Genomic DNA, 19,704 nt, shown 5'->3' with positions numbered 1-19,704 from the left:
AACTACTTCCAAAAATATTCAGCTTTGATATTAATGAGTTTTTTGGGTTCATTGAGAACATGGTTGTTGTTCAATAATAAAATTAATCCTCAAAAATACAACTTGCCTAATAATTCTGCACTCCCTGTAGAGTAGCTGATAGGTTCCAGTGCAGGGTGTTAGGTAGTGCGATAGGAATTACTGTTTCTCTGCTGTCCATACATACATAAATGCTACAGACATAGTGCTGTGATGTCACAACAATAATTGCACCAATCAGTAATATCTACTCAGACCTGATAAAAATGTGAAGTTGCATGTATTGTGCAAAAAATATGCGCATCATTAGTGCCGATTTGCGCAATCGCTAAAATAATGACTGGAGATCACAAATTCTAGAATTCGTAAATTTATTGCTAATATTATGCGAAAAATTAGCAAAATATTGTGAAAACGAATATTGCCTATGCCTCTCATCACTATTACAGACGGCAATACTGTAGCTTCTGGGAATGCTGTATTCAGAGAGAGCCAGCAGGCTGTACTCTGCCTACCGGATGTGACAAGTGCTAATGTGAAACTAGCCTTAACGTAATAATTATATTAAAGCATACCTAACCTTTAAACAAACTTTGCATTAATCAATAGTAGAGTGTGTGTACAGTATGAGGAATAACACTATTTTTGGTGGTTATATGACTTTTTTATCTGGCACTTTTTAGCAGTTTTTTTCTTTCTACATCCTGAACATCTAGTTTGCAGTTATCCCAGAGATGGTGAGAACAGACTAGCTCCCATCCACTGCATGCAGAAAGTAGAGAAGAATTTGCTTCCTTACCTTCTCTTACTCACTCAGAAGCCCCTGAATCATGGAGGATATTACAGAGAAGTTCTGACCTGTATGGTTGTGAATAATGCACTTGTGCTGAGATATAAACTTATTACTTAGCTGCAGCAGTCTCTCAGAGTCCTGTCTCAGCTCCTGCTCTTTCCCCCTTCTCCCTTCTCTATATACTTATACTGTCAAGTAACATGATCCTTTCTGTGAGCTGCTCCCGTCCTGGACGAATTCAAAGCATATTTCAAAGAGAGTATTTAACAGGGGACAGGGGAAAGGTAAAAGGCTCATAACATGAGTACTAGACATTTGTCACTAATAAGACATACTCTAAAGTTTCTTGTGGTCTCTTGTACTATTGATTTATGTAGTTATGTGAAAAGTTAATGACCATTTAAGTATAATTTGTGCAAAAACTATAAAATGTTGTTTCATGTTTGATAAATTTGATCTTGACACTTCTGTCTTGAGGTGTTATTCCACCCCCTTGGCCACCCCTGTACTGGAATAAAAATTGTGATACTATTTGCAACTTTCTAAAAAGTTTCAGTTAATAAATCTATTGTACAACTAATTAACATAGCTAACCACAACCACTTTCCCACCCACTATACAAAACTAAGGTGAGTGATGTAAAAATACAAAATATAGCAAAATTTTAGAGAGCTCCAGTCCGACTCAGACGCCAGCAAGGTGGAGGTGGAGTACTGGTTTGGGCTGGTATCATCAAAGATGAGCTTGTGGGGCCTTTTCGGGTTGAGGATGGAGTCAAGCTCAACTCCCAGTCCTACTGCCAGTTTCTGGAAGACACCTTCTTCAAGCAGTAGTACAGGAAGAAGTCTGCATCCTTCAAGAAAAACATGATTTTCATGCAGGACAATGCTCCATCACACGCGTCCAAGTACTCCACAGCGTGGCTGGCAAGAAAGGGTATAAAAGAAGAAAATCTAATGACATGGCCTCCTTGTTCACCTGATCTGAACCCCATTGAGAACCTGTGGTCCATCATCAAATGTGAGATTTACAAGGAGGGAAAACAGTACACCTCTCTGAACAGTGTCTGGGAGGCTGTGGTTGCTGCTGTACGCAATGTTGATGGTGAACAGATCAAAACACTGACAGAATCCATGGATGGCAGGCTTTTGAGTGTCCTTGCAAAGAAAGGTGGCTATATTGGTCACTGATTTGTTTTTGTTTTGTTTTTGAATGTCAGAAATGTATATTTGTGAATGTTGAGATGTTATATTGGTTTCACTGGTAAAAATAAATAATTGAAATGGGTATATATTTGTTTTTTGTTAAGTTGCCTAATAATTATGCACAGTAATAGTCACCTGCACACACAGATATCCCCCTAAAATAGCTAAAACTAAAAACAAACTAAAAACTACTTACAAAAATATTCAGCTTTGATATTAATGAGTTTTTTGGGTTCATTGAGAACATGGTTATTGTTTAATAATAATATTAATCCTCAAAAATACAACTTGCCTAATAATTCTGCACTCCCTGTACTAACGGCAGCATAAAGTAGAGACAGGTGAGTTGATTTCAGCTTCTTCCTAGTTTTCTCCCTTTCTCTCTAGGAGAGAACTGCCAATCATCAGCAGATGGGCGAGGAGAGCAGGAGATTATGAACAATCATGACTCCTCTCAAGTAGATTTGACTTTTTTCGAGGCCTGTGCTGTAATGATTATGATGCTGGTTCTCGGCAACCACTTACTTTTAGCTCATGAGTGACACCCCGCTGAAATCTGCATTTCTGTCACTATTTTATGCTGCCTTCAGTGAAGTCAGCATATAGTTGATGACAGGTTCCCTTTAAGCCTCTAATTTATATGAATACACCCATGTACTGCAGTATATGGTTGCATTCCTATGTATGAGGGAGGTTATAGTCACATTTAATATAAACACTGTCCAGGGATTGTACTGTAATTGGCCTAAGTGTTTATATTGAATGTGACCATAACTCCCTTCATCCATAGGAATACACCCATGTACTACATATATTTTATCACACCTTTTGGTTCCAAATATTTTTTTTTTTTTTTTCTTTTTCTAAACCCTTAAACCTTATCATCAGGTGCGTCTTATAAAGCGAAAAATACGGTAGTTGAGTAGAACTAAAATTGTATGTTACCTTCAGATAGTTTTCCATATGAAATTCCTTGTGGATGAATAGTGAGAGGCTTACTAGCCATATTCTTAAAGTGGACTTTTAAAGTATCTCCAACTTCTGCACGTAACGTCGGTCCCAGGATACCTGAAGAACAAATTAAACCATTCTTCTTACACTTGTCATTTAAAATACATTATACAATGGGTGATTTCTATAGATCATCTCCAAAAGCAACCATATTGTGAATAATACAATACGGTCTTTTCACATGTTGTCATATTACAGTTTTGTAATATGGACATAGTTTTAAATTAGAGGGGCAAAGGTTTAAAAGTAATATCAGGAAGTATTACTTTACTGAGAGAGTAGTGGATGCATGGAATAGCCTTCCTGTGGTAGCTGCAAATACAGTGAAGGAGTTTAAGCATGCATGCGATAGGCATAAGGCCATCCTTCATATAAGATAGGGCCAGGGGCTATCCATAGTACTCAGTATATTGGGCAGACTAGATGGGCCAAATGGTTCTTATCTGCCGACACATTCTATGTTGCAACTGTCATCATTACATCATTTCCCTAACTTCTAAATGTAAAATGTATACCACTGCTAGTACGCACCTTCCCATATTGCAGGTGTCCCAGATATTATAACATTCTGGGTGGATTCTAATTTATCACAAAAAGTGTGATGACTTAGAAATAAGGACCTGTAAGCACCTCTTTACTTCTGATATGAATGGCACAGCCATGTAGAATATGTTGGAGCTGTATGAGAAACTTGATATAACCAGGCTCAGACTGATCTACCGGGGTCCAGGGTCCTGGAACTAAATTTGGGTCAGGGAAACGGTGAGCCTGGCTATAATGATTCACTTCTCCTCATTCCCTGTGCCTCCTCAGCTCTAGGTAGTTCCCACCACACACTGGCTCCTGACACCATCCAGCACCAAGACCTAGTGGGTCAGGGTCACAGCACACACAATGCCCCAAAATGGGCATGTAGTCTGAGATCTAGATGTTTTCTTTAGTCTGATTTATTCTGACGTTTTATTTCATGTAAGATATCGATCTGTGGTCTGTTTCATTCACATCTGAGGTAAGATTGAATTTTGAAGTCTGGATTTGACTCAATTACTTGTTCGAAATATGGTTTGATTTAATTTTGGATTTAATTCTAGGATCAGATTAATTTGGGTTCTGGTCCACATACTCAATTAATTTTAGGGCCTGGTGTCTAAATTAATTAGTGGTCCAGTATGGGATCTGAATTAGTTTAGGTGTCTGGCACAGGGTTTGATTGATTTAGGGGTCTGATCAGGGGTGCACCTAGCCTTTCTGCTGCCTGAGGCGAAAACTGAAACGGCGCCCCACCTTCCCAATGCAGATTTCTTAACCTAACCTACCCTTCAGCCAATGGCCCTTCGGCTGCCCCCCTCTTGCCCCTACCTGGTGCTGCCTGGTTTCATTGGTGGTGCACCTCTGGGTCTGATTAATTTTGGTATCTGGTCTGGGCTATGAATACATTTTAGGGTCTAAAATTTTGCTTTGGGGTGCAAAATTTTGTAGTTGCTCCTGCTTTCATCTGTTTCCCTGTCCTTAGGTTATATTATTTGATTGGAGGCATATGAGGCAGAATGCATGGTATTTGTGGTAGCAACTGATCGGTCTTGTTAAAGAATTGGAGTTTGTGTCGCTCTTGAGACTAGAAGTAATATCTGGGCAGCAAACTCTGAAGTAGTCAGCAGAAGTTGTCATGCTAGTCTGGGCCAAGTGGAGAAGAAAGTAAAGAAAGCATCTAAAAATCCTAGAAGTTGGTTTATATTTTTATTTGCTATTAGTTAACATTTATATACAATTTAGTATAATTGGGATGGTGGTAGTGTTATGGCAATGAATGGCAAGGCAGGCAGTTTTTCAAGGGGAGTGATTTTGCATGCGTGCAATAAGCTGAAAAGGAACAGATAATATTTCTATGAAGCTGTGGATTGGGCTCCCAGAATCAATTCCACTGGTGGACACTAGGCCCCCTAGTCTAACACTGTATGTGACATAATTATATGGTACATTTATCTTGGTAGAATATTTTAGAGAATGGACCTGTAGTGGTATGTTTTTTAAACCACATACCTCCCTTTATTGCTGTCTTCCTCTCGATTTCCGCGCTGTACCACAGCCTTATATATTCTAGTAAATTTAATGCCTGTAAATTATTGTAGAGGCTAAATAAATACACTTTCCCTCAACATTAGCCTCATTTGGTCAGATGGACAACACCCATACAAACGTATCTACCTTTGACCTGAATAGAATTTTCCAGCTGTCCAAACATCTAATCATAAGCCCTTGTTTCAATATTACAACTTCTTTGCTCCAGCACATTACACATAAAAGCCCATAATTAAAGGATGCCTATTAGCTTCTAGAGTCTAAGGCTATCGCTGGGAGAAAATACAGCAGCAGGGGGTGCTGAGCACGAATGATCCCAGGATTTAAACAGCAGGAAATGCAATTTTAAGAAGATTAGGTGCCGGCTTTTAGAAAACAACCTTAAGCAAAGTAACAGTAAAGTTCCTATATAAAAAATCTATTGTACTCTTTCCCCTACTGTTCATAAAAGCACATAATAATTAGTTTACCAAAAGAATATACTGCATGTTACTGTGTAAATGGTAACATAATGGTGTGCACAATGAATTCAAGTCCAGCAATCATTTTAAAATCCACACAGAAACATTGTAAACTTAATGTAGAATTAGATTTTGAAGTAAAGGTAGGGACTTGTTTGGAATCATCTGCTCTACAGGTGTATTTTATGACGCAGGAGCCATATACGATATTTAATGCCGAGTAAAGGAGTCAGATTTGTTCCTGATAAATCAAGAAAGCTTTTACCAAACTTTTCTTTGGAAAATGTTTTTGTGATCCCACAATAACGATATCAATAAATTTATCGTAGTAACGATATATATATATCGCGATAAATACCCATTTATTTAAAAGAGAAAACACTCAAAACATGTCCTCGTGTTTCCTTTTTGCCCCCATACATTATATTGTCTCCTTGATGACCCCATACAGTAATATCTCTTAGTTGCCCCACCAAGAACAAAGTCACTGTTTTCCCTAATCTGATGGAGCGGCCGGTCGTGCACGCCTCCTGCTGCTCCATTCATTCTCTATGGGAGTGCTGGAGATGGCAGCGATCAGCCATCTTCGGCGCTCCCATAGAAAATGGAACATGCTACCGGAAAACCCTGATAAATGGGTTGTTCAGAGAGTGCCCATCATAGATGCACATTATCATAAAGGGCACATTGGCATCATAAACATGCCTTTTAGTCAAATAAAGCATTGGGGGTCATTTACTAAAGACCGTCACTACACACTACAGCCATATAATCTCAGTCCTGTTCTCTCAGTGTAGCAGCCACCGGAACATAGCGACTGTTATCCGGTGCCGGGTCTCCTGGCTCCAGGAGTTTACAGCCAGTATTGCGATACTCGATACCATTCAATACCACGTGAAAGAAAAATAAAAACACCAAGTAGGCCGTGTGCATTCCGCATTTTAGAACAGTCCTATCCTATTTTTTGCAAATGGCAAATGGCGTGTTTTGTATTTTTTTCTTTTCATTACAGCATTCTCCGCATAGGAGATATTTTTTTATATTTTAAGAGTTCTGACTTTTTCAGGCGTGGTGATACCTAATATGTTATTTTATTGTTTATATATTCTCAATGTAAATTTGGAAAGGGGGTGATTTAAACTTTTAATATTTTGGTGTTTTTTCAACTTTTTTTTTACTTTTTATTTAATAACTATTAGCTCCTTTAGGGGGCAAGAACCCTTGTCCTATTCACCCTAATAGTGCTCTAATGCAAATACTGAGGAGGAGGGGAGGGCACCCTGTGGCCACTGCCACCAATGTCTATAATACTGAGGTGGGGGGGGCCGCTGCGTCACCAATGAAGACAATAGTGAGGAAGGGGGAATTGCTGCACCACCAATGAAAATAATTAACCCCTTAATTCAAATGTATCACACAGCCGGCACCTGGCCTCAATGACAGGGATCCCACCGAACCGCGTCAATTAACCCCTCATGTGGACGTTTAGAAGCAGTCAGCACTGTGACGTGTGACTGCCCTTATGACATCACTAAAATACAGCGGTAATTAAGTAAGGGAGATATCGCCATACCACCCGCAGTTGGCGTGTTCTGGGGAAGATTAGCAGTGGGCTGATTGCTCAGCTGCTCTATTACTGTGTGCTAGTGTTTCTGAATAATGGAGTGCCAAGTCATGACCTATCAGGTACTCGTTTGCTACTGCATAGCTTGTCTGGTTCAGACCATTTACATACGACTGTTATTGTGTTTATCTGTCCTTGTTTGTTAGTCCATCTCTGCACTTAAACAGCTTAAGGACCATCAACCAGTTGCGGTCTAGCTTTCTAGGGCTTGTAATGCAAGTAGGTTGGGAAAGCGGGCTGGGTTCTAGGGCTCATTGTCTGTCCCTACCTACAGTCGTAACAATTTCAGGGCAAACATCATAATTTGTCATATTTTTTGTGATGGTCACAAGCTTCAATACCCCTCCTCCTCCCATGACCAAGTATACCCACAATTTTATTAGTCAATGGTGATTATCATGTTACCTACATGTCAGTGCCATTATGGGGACTGGTAAAATAGCTGTACAACAGAGGAACACAAATGGTGCCTCATGTCTTTCCAGAACCTTCCAAGTTTTCAGCGGGAGATACTATTTACACCAGTCAAACTAAATATTATTATTTTTTTGCTTTAATGGTTCGTTTGTTAACCACCTCCTATATTTCTCAATAACCTTACAATTGTTGATTTGCTAAAAAATTTGGCAATCTCCTTAATATTATGAAATCTGTACCAGGTTCTGATTCATCCATGCAAGAGAATGAATAACAAACACATTTTACAGTTATCAGTGAAAATCACTGTATCTGTGGATATTACATTGCCTCAAAAATGCAAAAACATATTTTTGTATACGTATATGTATGTATATGTGTATATATTATGTATATTACCGTTTATGGTCCAAGGGAATACAATATTGCTGATTATACTGCAGTGGTCTTTGACCTAATGCTATTAAAAATAAGTTCTCCCTCCCTTTCCTATTGGGTTGCAAAAAGTCAGCAGTTTTTTATTAAATCTATTAGGAAAACCGCCTGACAACTAATATGGCTACCGTTATAGGTTGTCACTCATCTTTCCGGGGCTATTCAACTGCAAACCTGCCTAGTTAGTCTTGATTTAAAGGGCATCTATCAGCAGATTTGTACCTATGAAACTGTCCTACCTGCTGCATGTACGCTTTGCAGCTGAAGGCAGAGAAAGCAGAGCCTCTAGGTGTAATGGTAACGCCCCCATTGCTCCTAGAGGCTCATTTGCATATATTAAAACTTCATTTTTCTCAGAAATGCGGTCACATACGAACATGGGACCAACACAGTTGCCTTCAGCTGCCAAGCGCACATGCAACAGGTCAGCCAGTTTCAGAGGTACAAATCTGCTGACAGATGCCCTTTTAATACACAACTCCCAATCTAGACCAGCCAGAAATTTAGTCAATGTTGATCTTAAATGCATCTTTGACCCCATCAAAAAGGCAACACTTCCAGAGTTGGACTGGCTCACCAGAGTACCAATGGATTCCCCAGGGGGCCCCAAAGGTCCAGGAGAAAAATGACATTTGTAGCTGTCTTTGGAGACAATCACTTGGGGTCTAAAACTTTGATTCAAAACCTGTTAGATTTTATAGATGATAGAGGGCTTGGACTCCAAGAATAATTTACTCTGGTGGGCCCAAGGAACCCCAGCCCAGCCCTGAACACATCACAGTTGACCAGCATGCCGAAAAACATACCTGCCAAAAGTACCATTTTCCATGGGACACACAGCGTACCAGATTCCAAAAAGAGAGATGGTTGAACACTAATTTGTGTAAAAGGGTTATCTCTATGTAGTTCTACTTTTATGGCTTTTTTTTACATAGATATATTTGCAGCTAAGGGTAATTTTACACTAGCGGCAGGACGGATCCGACAGGTTGTTCTCCCTGCCGGATCCGTCCTGCCGCTATTTCGCCGTGCCGCCGGCGCAGCACGGTAGTGCGTGGTGAGAGGCCGCCGGACTAAAAAGTCGGACATGCAGTACTTTTAGTCCAGCGGCCTCTCGCAGCGCACTTCCGTGCTGCGCCGGAGCTCCGCCCCCCTTTCCCATTATAGTCAATGGGGATGGAGCGGTGGTCCGGCGGCACGGCAAAATAGCGGCAGGACGGATCCGACAGGGTGAACAGCCTGTCGGATCTGTCCTGCCGCTAGTGTGAAAGTAGCCTAACATTTACTCCATATATTTTATTTTGCTGGATAATGAAACTAAATTCAACATCTGTTCATAAAATAACATAAAATATAAACCATAAATACAGGCATATAAAAACACTATACATTGGTACAAGTATATAATGATTTCACAGCAGTAAGTAGACGACATGAGACATTCCTAAGCTGACCATAGGCATTACATTTATCTTGGTGCATTTATCTAGGTTCAGTTTCAACCTGTCCAATCCTAATGTTTTCCTCAAGATAAATAGCACCAGAGGCTTCAGACATGTGCTTTGATTGCTTTCCTTACTGGAATATCAGACACAGTAATGGTGAAACCAAATGGTGTGGCTGGCCATGCCCATTGGCGACAGCCAATGGTTGTACAGATTTGTGCCACAATTAGTAGGCATGACTTTCCATGTGCAGCTATCCGCACCATATGGTTTCACCCGTAGGCGACACACTCACATGCAACTAATACCAATTAGACAAATGATCATTTGCTCAACAGTGATCACATTTCTACGGCAGGTAAATCTCATTAACTGCCATGCTAGTATGCCTGATCTCACCTAACAGCTTGGATGCAGGCTTTGCTTTCTGAAAACCGTCTTCATATTCCCTGAAAATGATCTTCTTATAGACATATTCAGAGCTGTGTAACAAAAAAGAAAATGTTACATTAAAGGTCAAATTCAGGACTAACGGTCTAAATCTTGATGGACAAGGAAAACAGCAATGCTCAAGAATATTTGTGAAAAATACAATTCTATGTGTATAATATATTAGGCATAGTGGATCAAGACAGAACACTTTAAATGTCAGCATTAGATTCTCTAATCATACACCAATTAGTCTAAGGCTATGGACTCATTTGGGTGCATTTTATTATCATTGGGGCTAATAATCATTTTTATTACAAATAAAGACCTGATCCAGAGAGATGCATCCCTGAACCCCTGACAAACTGATAAGAATTTAGCTAGAATGAATACAGATAAGGGCTACAGATCAAGCCGTCAGAGCAGCTCTCTGACAGGTTCACTGTGAAGCAGAAAGTACAGGCACTGAAAGTGGAAGCTGTACAGGTAAACTGTTGAAAATGTTTATTAAAACTATTAAAATAAGTTGTTTTTTTCCCCCCAAAATGAGTAGAATGCAATAATAAAAAATGACCCCAAAGGTGTCCAAAGACTTTAAAACGACAGGTGACGTGAATAACACTGATTATCTTTACAATGGCGCATGACAAGGGGTGGGATAGTGAACAGTCAGTTCTTGAAGTTGATTGTGCTAGAAGTACGAAAAGTAGGTAAGCATAAGGATGGCTAAATGTCTAGGTCAGAGCATCTCCAAGACAGCAGGTTTTCTCATGTGTTTCGGGTGTGTAGTGGTTAGTACCTACCAAAAGTGGTCAAAGGAAGGACAATCTGTGAATCAGCAACAGAGTGATGGGCTTACTGATGTGTATGGGGAGCAAAGGCAAGCCTGTCTTGTCTGATCCCACAGAAGATCTCTTACCCTTCCTTTCTCACACGGTAAAGATACTAGGTTGTACGTTCGTTCACTAAATATTGTTCATATCACACTGCCTGAAGAACGTATTTAAAAGATTAAATTTAACTCTTACCCTTCCTTCCCTACTCTCTCTAGAGTGTCGAGATCTGTTACGACGACATTTCCGTAACTCCGCTTACTTAAATTAAGCATTGTAACAATTAATTCATGTACCAATTTGCACTATTTTTGGCTTTATTCTGTCGTGATGACCTTATGCACTGACACCATGAGTTTATTTCCTCTGTTGCTCTGTTTATACATGGACAGCCTGTGGTCTGTATAGTTGTTACAGTAGAATTCATAAGCAACATGCACTGACCAGCCATAATATCAAAATAACATTCCTAATGTTGTGTAGATCCTCCTTGTGCCACCAAAACAGCTCAGACTTGTTAAGGCTTGGATTCCATAAGACTTCTGAAGGTGTCTTGTGGTATTGTGCACTAAGATGTTAGCAGCAGATCCTTTGTCTTGTGAGACGTGGCCTCCATGGATCAGACATGTTTTTCTAGCACATCCTACTGGGGAATTTGGAGTAATGTCAACACTTTAAATTCTTTGTTATGTTCCTCATACCATTGCTGAACATTTGAAAACAATAAACAGATTTTGAAAAGAAGAGCTACGGTAGCACAAAATGCTGAAAAAAATGTATGCTGGTTATGATAGAAAGGTAAAAACACAAGGATTTCACACAAGCGCCAATGAGTGCCAATGCTGACCTCTGTCCACCATCGAAAGTGTCTACAGTAGGCACATAACCATCAGAAATGGACCATGGAGCAATGGAAGAAGGTGGTCTGGGCTGATGAATCACATATTATTTTACATGCTTTGAACAGCCAGGCATGTGTGCAACCTGGAGAAGGCAGCGTGATATTCTGACTAATGTTCTGCTGGGAAACTTTGGGTCGTGGCATTTATGTGGATGTTATTTTTTGACATCCCACCTACTTAGAGACCAAGTAACAGTTTCATGACAAAGGTATTTTCTAATAGCAGTGGCTACTGTTCCCTGCCACACTACAAAAATGTTCAGCAATGGAATGAGGAACATAACAAAGAATTTAAAGTGTTGACATTACTCCAAATTCCCCAGTAGGATGTGCTAGAAAAACATGTCTGATCCATGGAGGCCACGTCTCACAAGACAAAGGATCTGCTGCTAACATCTTAGTGCACAATACCACAAGACACCTTCAGAAGTCTTATGGAGTCCGTGCCTTAACAAGTCTGAGCTGTTTTGGTGGCACAAGGAGGATCTACACAACATTAGGAATGTGATTTTGATATTATGGCTGGTCCGTTCATGTTGCTTATGAATTCTACTGTAACAACTATACAGACCACAGGCTGTCCATGTATATACAGAGGAATGAAAAGGGCCTTTTATTAAAGATATAAGACCAGAGATGTGAGCATGTATCCATAACTATAACATATCCACAAGAACTTCAATGTCACCATTCAAATGGGAAATAGATATACTGAGGTAGTAAAGCTGAGTTCGTTGTTTGGTACAACTCATTGTGATAACATCATGTGCTGCCTAGGGTTTTTGACTGTGTAAAGTTCACAGAGGGTTGCTGCAGCGTCCCACTAGCTTATGTGGGCACTGCAAAAGCTTGTTTCTGTCATCTGTAATATCATGCTGTATTGTATTAAGTGAAATCCCTTTTACCAGGCTGTCAGGTGCACTACATGCATTCCACCACTAGATGGGGGTAGCACCACAGTATACAGGGAGTGCAGAATTATTAGGCAAGTTGTATTTTTGAGGATTAATTTTATTATTGAACAACAACCATGTTCTCAATGAACCCAAAAAACTCATTAATATCAAAGCTGAATATTTTTGGAAGTAGCTTTTAGTTTGTTTTTAGTTTTAGCTATTTTAGGGGGAAATCTGTGTGTGCAGGTGACTATTACTGTGCATAATTATTAGGCAACTTAACAAAAAACAAATATATACCCATTTCAATTATTTATTTTTACCAGTGAAACCAATATAACATCTCAACATTCACAAATATACATTTCTGACATTCAAAAACAAAACAAAAACAAATCAGTGACCAATATAGCCACCTTTCTTTGCAAGGACACTCAAAAGCCTGCCATCCATGGATTCTGTCAGTGTTTTGATCTGTTCACCATCAACATTGCGTGCACCAGCAACCACAGCCTCCCAGACACTGTTCAGAGAGGTGTACTGTTTTCCCTCCTTGTAAATCTCACATTTAATGATGGACCACAGGTTCTCAATGGGGTTCAGATCAGGTGAACAAGGAGGCCATGTCATTAGATTTTCTTCTTTTATACCCTTTCTTGCCAGCCACGCTGTGGAGTACTTGGACGCGTGTGATGGAGCATTGTCCTGCATGAAAATCATGTTTTTCTTGAAGGATGCAGACTTCTTCCTGTACCACTGCTTGAAGAAGGTGTCTTCCAGAAACTGGCAGTAGGACTGGGAGTTGAGCTTGACTCCATCCTCAACTGCAAAGGCCCCACAAGCTCATCTTTGATGATACCAGCCCAAACCAGTACTCCACCTCCACCTTGCTGGCGTCTGAGTCGGACTGGAGCTCTCTGCCCTTTACCAATCCAGCCACGGGCCCATCCATCTGGCCCATCAAGACTCACTCTCATTTCATCAGTCCATAAAACCTTAGAAAAATCAGTCTTGAGATATTTCTTGACGTTTCAGCTTGTGTGTCTTGTTCAGTGGTGGTCGTCTTTCAGCCTTTCTTACCTTGGCCATGTCTCTGAGTATTGCACTCCTTGTGCTTTTGGGCACTCCAGTGATGTTGCAGCTCTGAAATATGGCCAAACTGGTGGCAAGTGGCATCTTGGCAGCTGCACGCTTGACTTTTCTCAGTTCATGGGCAGTTATTTTGCGCCTTGGTTTTTCCACACGCTTCTTGCGACCCTGTTCACTATTTTGAATGAAACGCTTGATTGTTCGATGATCACGCTTCAGAAGCTTTGCAATTTTAAGAGTGCTGCATCCCTCTGCAAGATATCTCACTATTTTTGACTTGTCTGAGCCTGTCAAGTCCTTCTTTTGACCCATTTTGCCAAAGGAAAGGAAGTTGCCTAATAATTATGCACACCTGATATAGGGTGTTGATGTCATTAGACCACACCCCTTCTCATTACAGAGATGCACATCACCTAATATGCTTAATTGGTAGTAGGCTTTCGAACCTATACAGCTTGGAGTAAGACAACATGCATAAAGAGGATGATGTGGTCAAAATACTCATTTGCCTAATAATTCTGCACGCAGTGTACACAGTCAGGTCCATAAATATTGGGACATGGACACAATTCTAACATTTTTGGTTCTATACACCACCACAATGGATTTGAAATGAAACGAACAAGATGTGCTTTAACTGCAAACTGTCAGACTAATTTGAGGGTATGTACATCCAAATCAGGTGAACGGTGTAGGAATTACAACAGTTTGCATATGTTCCTCCCACTTGTTAAGGGACCAAAAGTAATGGAACAGAATAATAATCATAAATCAAACTTTCACTTTTTAATACTTGGTTGCAAATCCTTTGCAGTCAATTACAGCCTGAAGTCTGGAACGCATAGACATCACCAGACGCTGGGTTTCATCCCTGGTGATGCTCTGCCAGGCCTCTACTGCAACTGTCTTCAGTTTCTGCTTGTTCTTGGGGCATTTTCCCTTCAGTTTTGTCTTCAACAAGTGAAATGAATGCTCAATCGGATAAGGTCAGGGGATTGACTTGGCCATTGCATTACATTCCACTTCTTTCCCTTAAAGAACTCTTTGGTTGCTTTTTCAGTATGCTTTGGGTCATTGTCCATCTGCACTGTGAAGCGCCGTCCAATGAGTTCTGAAGCATTTGGCTGAATATGAGCAGATAATATTGCCCGAAACACTTCAGAATTCATCCTGCTGCTTTTGTCAGCAGTCACATCATCAATAAATACAAGAGAACCAGTTCAATTGGCAGCCATACATGCCCACACCATGACACTACCACCACCATGCTTCACTGATGAGGTGGTATGCTTAGGATAATGAGCAGTTCCTTTCCTTCTCCATACTCTTCTCTTCCCATCACTCTGGTACAAGTTGATCTTGGTCTCATCTGTCCATAGGATGTTGTTCCAGAACTGTGAAGGCTTTTTTAGATGTCGTTTGGCAAACTCTAATCTGGCCTTCCTGTTTTTGAGGCTCACCAATGGTTTACATCTTGTGGTGAACCCTCTGTATTCACTCTGGTGAATTCTTCTCTTGATTGTTGACTTTGACACACATACACCTACCTCCTGGAGAGTGTTCTTGATCTGGCCAACTGTTGTGAAGGGTGTTTTCTTCACCAGGGAAAGAATTCTTCAGTCATCCCCCACAGTTGTTTTCCGTGGTCTTCCGGGTCTTTTGGTGTTGCTGAGCTCACCTACTCGGCGGTGTGGCAGTTTTTTGTTAAGCCGCCGGAGGAGGTGAACATGGCCATTTGTAGAATCTGTGGGCAGAAGGTGAAGCGTGGTCAGGTGCCAATGTTGGCACCATGGCCCTGCGTCAACATATTCAGCGTCACCATAAAGTGGCCTGGGAGAACCGCTACAACACCCAGTGGCACGCACCCGATTTCAGGCAGTCAAGGCTCCACCACCTCAGCCGAAGGGAGCTGTCTGTCCTTCCCATCATCTGCTAGTCCTGATGCTCCTGCTCCTCCTCCTACTCAGTCATTCTGTCAGCAATCGATCACTGAAGCGGTTGCCAAAAGACAACAGTATGCGTGCACTCATCCAACGGCGCAGAAGCTGAATGTGCTCCAGGCCAAGTTGCTGGTGCTGCAGTCCCTCCCTTTCCAAGTGGTAGACTCTGCACCTTTCAGAGAACTGATGGCTTTTGCCGAGCCGAGGTGGAGAGTCCCAAGCCATCATTTCTTCGCCAAAAAGGCAGTACCAGCCCTGCACAGGTATGTAGTACAGAAGGTGGGCCAGTCCTTGAGCCTGTCGGTGTCTGCCAAAGTGCACAGCAGAGCCGACGTGTGGAGCTGTAACTACGGTCAGGGACAATAAATGTCCTTTACGGCCCACTGGGTGAATGTGGTTCCTGCATAGGCACACCAGCAACTTGGCCAGGTGACGCTGCTTCTGTCTCCACGTTCTCACGCCGTTGGTCCTGCGACAATGTCCACCTCTGCCTCCTCATCCTCCACCATGTCCTCAGCCTCCACTGCAGGGACAATTCACAGTGCCCCTTCAGCATACCACATGTGCAGGGCATGGCGGTGTCACGCTGTTCTGCACCTCATTTGCCTGGGCGAAGTGAGTGACACAGGGGAGGAACTGCTCTGTGTCCTTCATCAAGAAATCAAATCCTGGCTTTCTCCATGACAACTCAAAATTGGAACCATGGTGACCGACAACGGGATGAATATGATGTCAGCGTTGTGTCAAGGAGGGCTAAGCCATGAGCCCTGCATGGCACACGTGTTCAATCTGGTTGTTAAGCGGTTACTGAAGTCCTCCACCCATCTGCAAGACATCCTAAAAATGGCGAGGAAACTTCAAATGCACTTCAACCACTCGTACACCGCGAAGCACACCCTCCTTGAGCTGCAGCGGCAGAACAGCATCCCCCAACATAGGTTGATATGCGACGATTCCACCCGTTGGAATTCAACCCTCCATATGTTGGACAGTTTATATGAACAGAGAAACGCCATAAACGATTTCTTGATGATCCAAGCGGACAGTGGCAGCTCATGCGTGACACCGTTTGCTCAGGCCCTTTGAGGAGGCCACGTTATTTGTCAGGACTAGGGGATGAACAACGTAATTCCACTGCTTCATGTCCTGGAACAGATGCTGGCTGGTCAGGGGACTGTAGACGTGGCGCCTAGATCTCACAGCCACATGAGCCCTGTGGGTGCTGAACTGAAGGAGGAGGACATTGGAGCACAAGCAATGTGTAGCAAAATCGGTGGTTTTTCTAAACATGTGACAGGAGAGGAGGAGCAGGAGCAGCCAGAGGAGATACAGGGCGATGTATGCACTGTGGCAGTATGCAGTGGAGATAGAGGCAGGGAGTCCCTCCGAGTCACTTGCACAAATGGCCAGTGCATGCTCACCTGCTTGAGTAGTGACAGCCGAATTGTCGCCATTCGGCAGTGGGATGACTTCTGGCTCTCCACCTTGTTGGACCCTGAGAGGGAGGACAAACTGAACCACTATAGAGACATCCTATGTAGTCAGTTGGCCGCTGTCTATCTGTGCCATCGTCCATCCTCTCGCAGGTCTGATCGGGGGGGCCCTCTGCGCTCATTTTCCTCTGCCATGGTTACTGTGGCAGGGTGAGGGGGGGGGGGGTAGGAGCAGTTCCAGCTCCATCAGCAGCAACTTGAGTCTAGAGTCGCTTATGAGCTGCTTTATTCACCCACCTAGTGAAGAAACTACTCACTAGCAGAAGCTAGACCTGGAGCAGGACCTGAACCAGCAGGTGGTGGCATACTTGGACACCCACCCTGCCACCCCACATTGAAGATCTGCTGTAATACTGGGCAGTCAAACTTGATTTGTGGCTGCAACTGGCAGAGTTTGCCTTGGAAAAGCTGTCCTGCTTGGCCAGTAGTGCGGCATCATAGCGGGTGTTTAGTGCGGCGGGGGCCATAGTTACCCCAAGAACTCGCCTGTCCTCGGAAAATGTGGAGAGACTGACCTTTGTCAAGATGAATCAGGCGTGGATCAGCCAGGATTTCCACCGACCAATGCCTGATGCATCAGACTAGATCATCCATGGTGCCACACCAACACTTTGACAAAAGACACCGTTTTCTTTTGGCTACCTGCCTCAGCTACTATTCTGATGCTGCCATCCGCCTGAGGACACATATCTGATGCCAAGTGCTCCTTCTTCCACCCACCATCTTCAGCTGGTACTGTTATTGCCACCCACCTCCCCACTCTGTCAATGGGTGACTCTGTGGTCTCCTGATGCTGCTGCCACCTCCACACTATGTCACCTTGACACTATGTGGTCTCCTGATACTGCTTCCACCTCCACACTATGTCACCTTGCCACTCTGTGGTCTCCTGATTCTGCTGCCACCTCCACACTGTCACCTTGCCACTCTGTAGTTTCCTGATGCTGCTGCCACCTCCACACTATGTCACCTTGCCACTCTGTGGTCTCCTGATGCTGCTGCCACCTTCACACTATGTAACCTTGCCACTCTGTGGTCTCCTGATGCTGCTGCCACCTCCACACTATGTCACCTTGCCACTCTGTGGCCTCGTGATGCTGCTGCTGCCACCTTCACCCTGTCATTGTGCCACCCTGTGGCCTCCTCCTGATGCGCTGCCGCCACCTCCACTCTGTCATTGTGCCACTCTGTGGTCTCCTCATGCTGCTGCTACTGCTGCCACCTCCACACTGTCATTGTGCCACACTGCGGCCTCCTCCTGATGCTGCCGCCACCTCCACACTGTCATTGTGCCACTCTGTGGCCTCCTGATGCTGCCACCACCTCCACACTGTCATTGTGCCACCCTGTGGCCTCCTCCTGATGCTGCTGCCACCTCCAGACTCTGTCATTGGGCCACTCTGTGGTCTCCTCATGCTGCTTCCACCTCACCGTAGGTCCAATCGGACTTCTCATGCTGTTCCCACGCTCCCCACTTCATGACTGGGCCACTATTTTGCCTTTAAGCCTGGCTGACATCATCATTTATTTGACCCTTCTGATCTGCCAGAAGGAAGGAAAAATGATACGCACAATGGATCCAATCTATGTAACAGCTGTAAGGCCTGCATGACATAGTCCCTATTTTGCTTCGGAATTGGCTTGCGATTTGGTAGCCAAAAGCAGGAGTGGGTAAAAAACACAGAAGAAATGCAAATATTCCATTCACGTATCATGTCTGTTTTGGATCCACTCCTGTGTTTTTTGGCTTCAGCAATACTGATGGATTACTGACCAAATGCTGACCGAGTGAAGGCGAAGACAGGATCTGTTTTTTGGGGGTTATTGTTCTGACGGATCAGAGGAAGGGCAAAATAATCAGTGACGTCAACACAAACTTACTGCTGACACCCTCTCCACTCTGTCGGGGGGGGCTCTACTTGTATAAACGTTTATTAGAACAGGTTCTGTAGACATCTACAGTACAGACCAAAAGTTTGGACACACCTTCTCATTCAAAGAGTTTTCTTTATTTTCATGACTATGAAGGCATCAAAACTATGAATTAACACATGTGGAATTATATACATAACAAACAAGTGTGAAACAACTGAAAATATGTCATATTCTAGGTTCTTCAAAGTAGCCACCTTTTGCTTTGATTACTGCTTTGCACACTCTTGGCATTCTCTTGATGAGCTTCAAGAGGTAGTCCCCTGAAATGGTCTTCCAACTGTCTTGAAGGAGTTCCCAGAGATGCTTAGCACTTGTTGGCCCTTTTGCCTTCACTCTGTGGTCCAGCTCACCCCAAACCATCTCGATTGGGTTCAGGTCCGGTGACTGTGGAGGCCAGGTCATCTGGCGCAGCACCCCATCACTCTCCTTCATGGTCAAATAGCCCTTACTTTCAAAGTTTTCCCAATTTTTCGGCTGACTGACTGACCTTCATTTCTTAAAGTAATGATGGCCACTCGTTTTTCTTTACTTAGCTGCTTTTTTCATGCCATAATACAAATTCTAACAGTCTATTCAGTAGGACTATCAGCTGTGTATCCACCTGACTTCTCCTCAACGCAACTGATGGTCCCAACCCCATTTATAAGGCAAGAAATCCCACTTATTAAACCTGACAGGGCACACCTGTGAAGTTAAAACC

At 42.8% G+C, this 19,704-nt stretch overlaps 1 protein-coding gene across 1 annotated transcript in view; it reads right to left on the bottom strand.

Moving 5' to 3' along the window:
• The window catches only part of F5 (coagulation factor V), a 158,402-nt gene that overhangs the window by 131,607 nt on the left and 7,091 nt on the right, over positions 1–19,704 (bottom strand). The window contains exons 2-3 of the mRNA XM_040423826.1: positions 9,888–9,970; positions 2,962–3,084 (exon numbers count right to left, since the gene is read on the bottom strand). Of these exons, the coding sequence (XP_040279760.1) occupies positions 2,962–3,084; positions 9,888–9,970 (206 nt within the window). The remainder of the gene's footprint in view (positions 1–2,961; positions 3,085–9,887; positions 9,971–19,704) is intronic.

This window comes from Bufo bufo, chromosome 3 (genome assembly GCF_905171765.1).
Source record: "Bufo bufo chromosome 3, aBufBuf1.1, whole genome shotgun sequence".
NCBI lineage: Eukaryota > Metazoa > Chordata > Amphibia > Anura > Bufonidae > Bufo > Bufo bufo.
The sequence above is the reverse complement of the archived record's forward strand: the minus strand, read 5'-3'. Positions and strand labels throughout refer to the sequence as shown.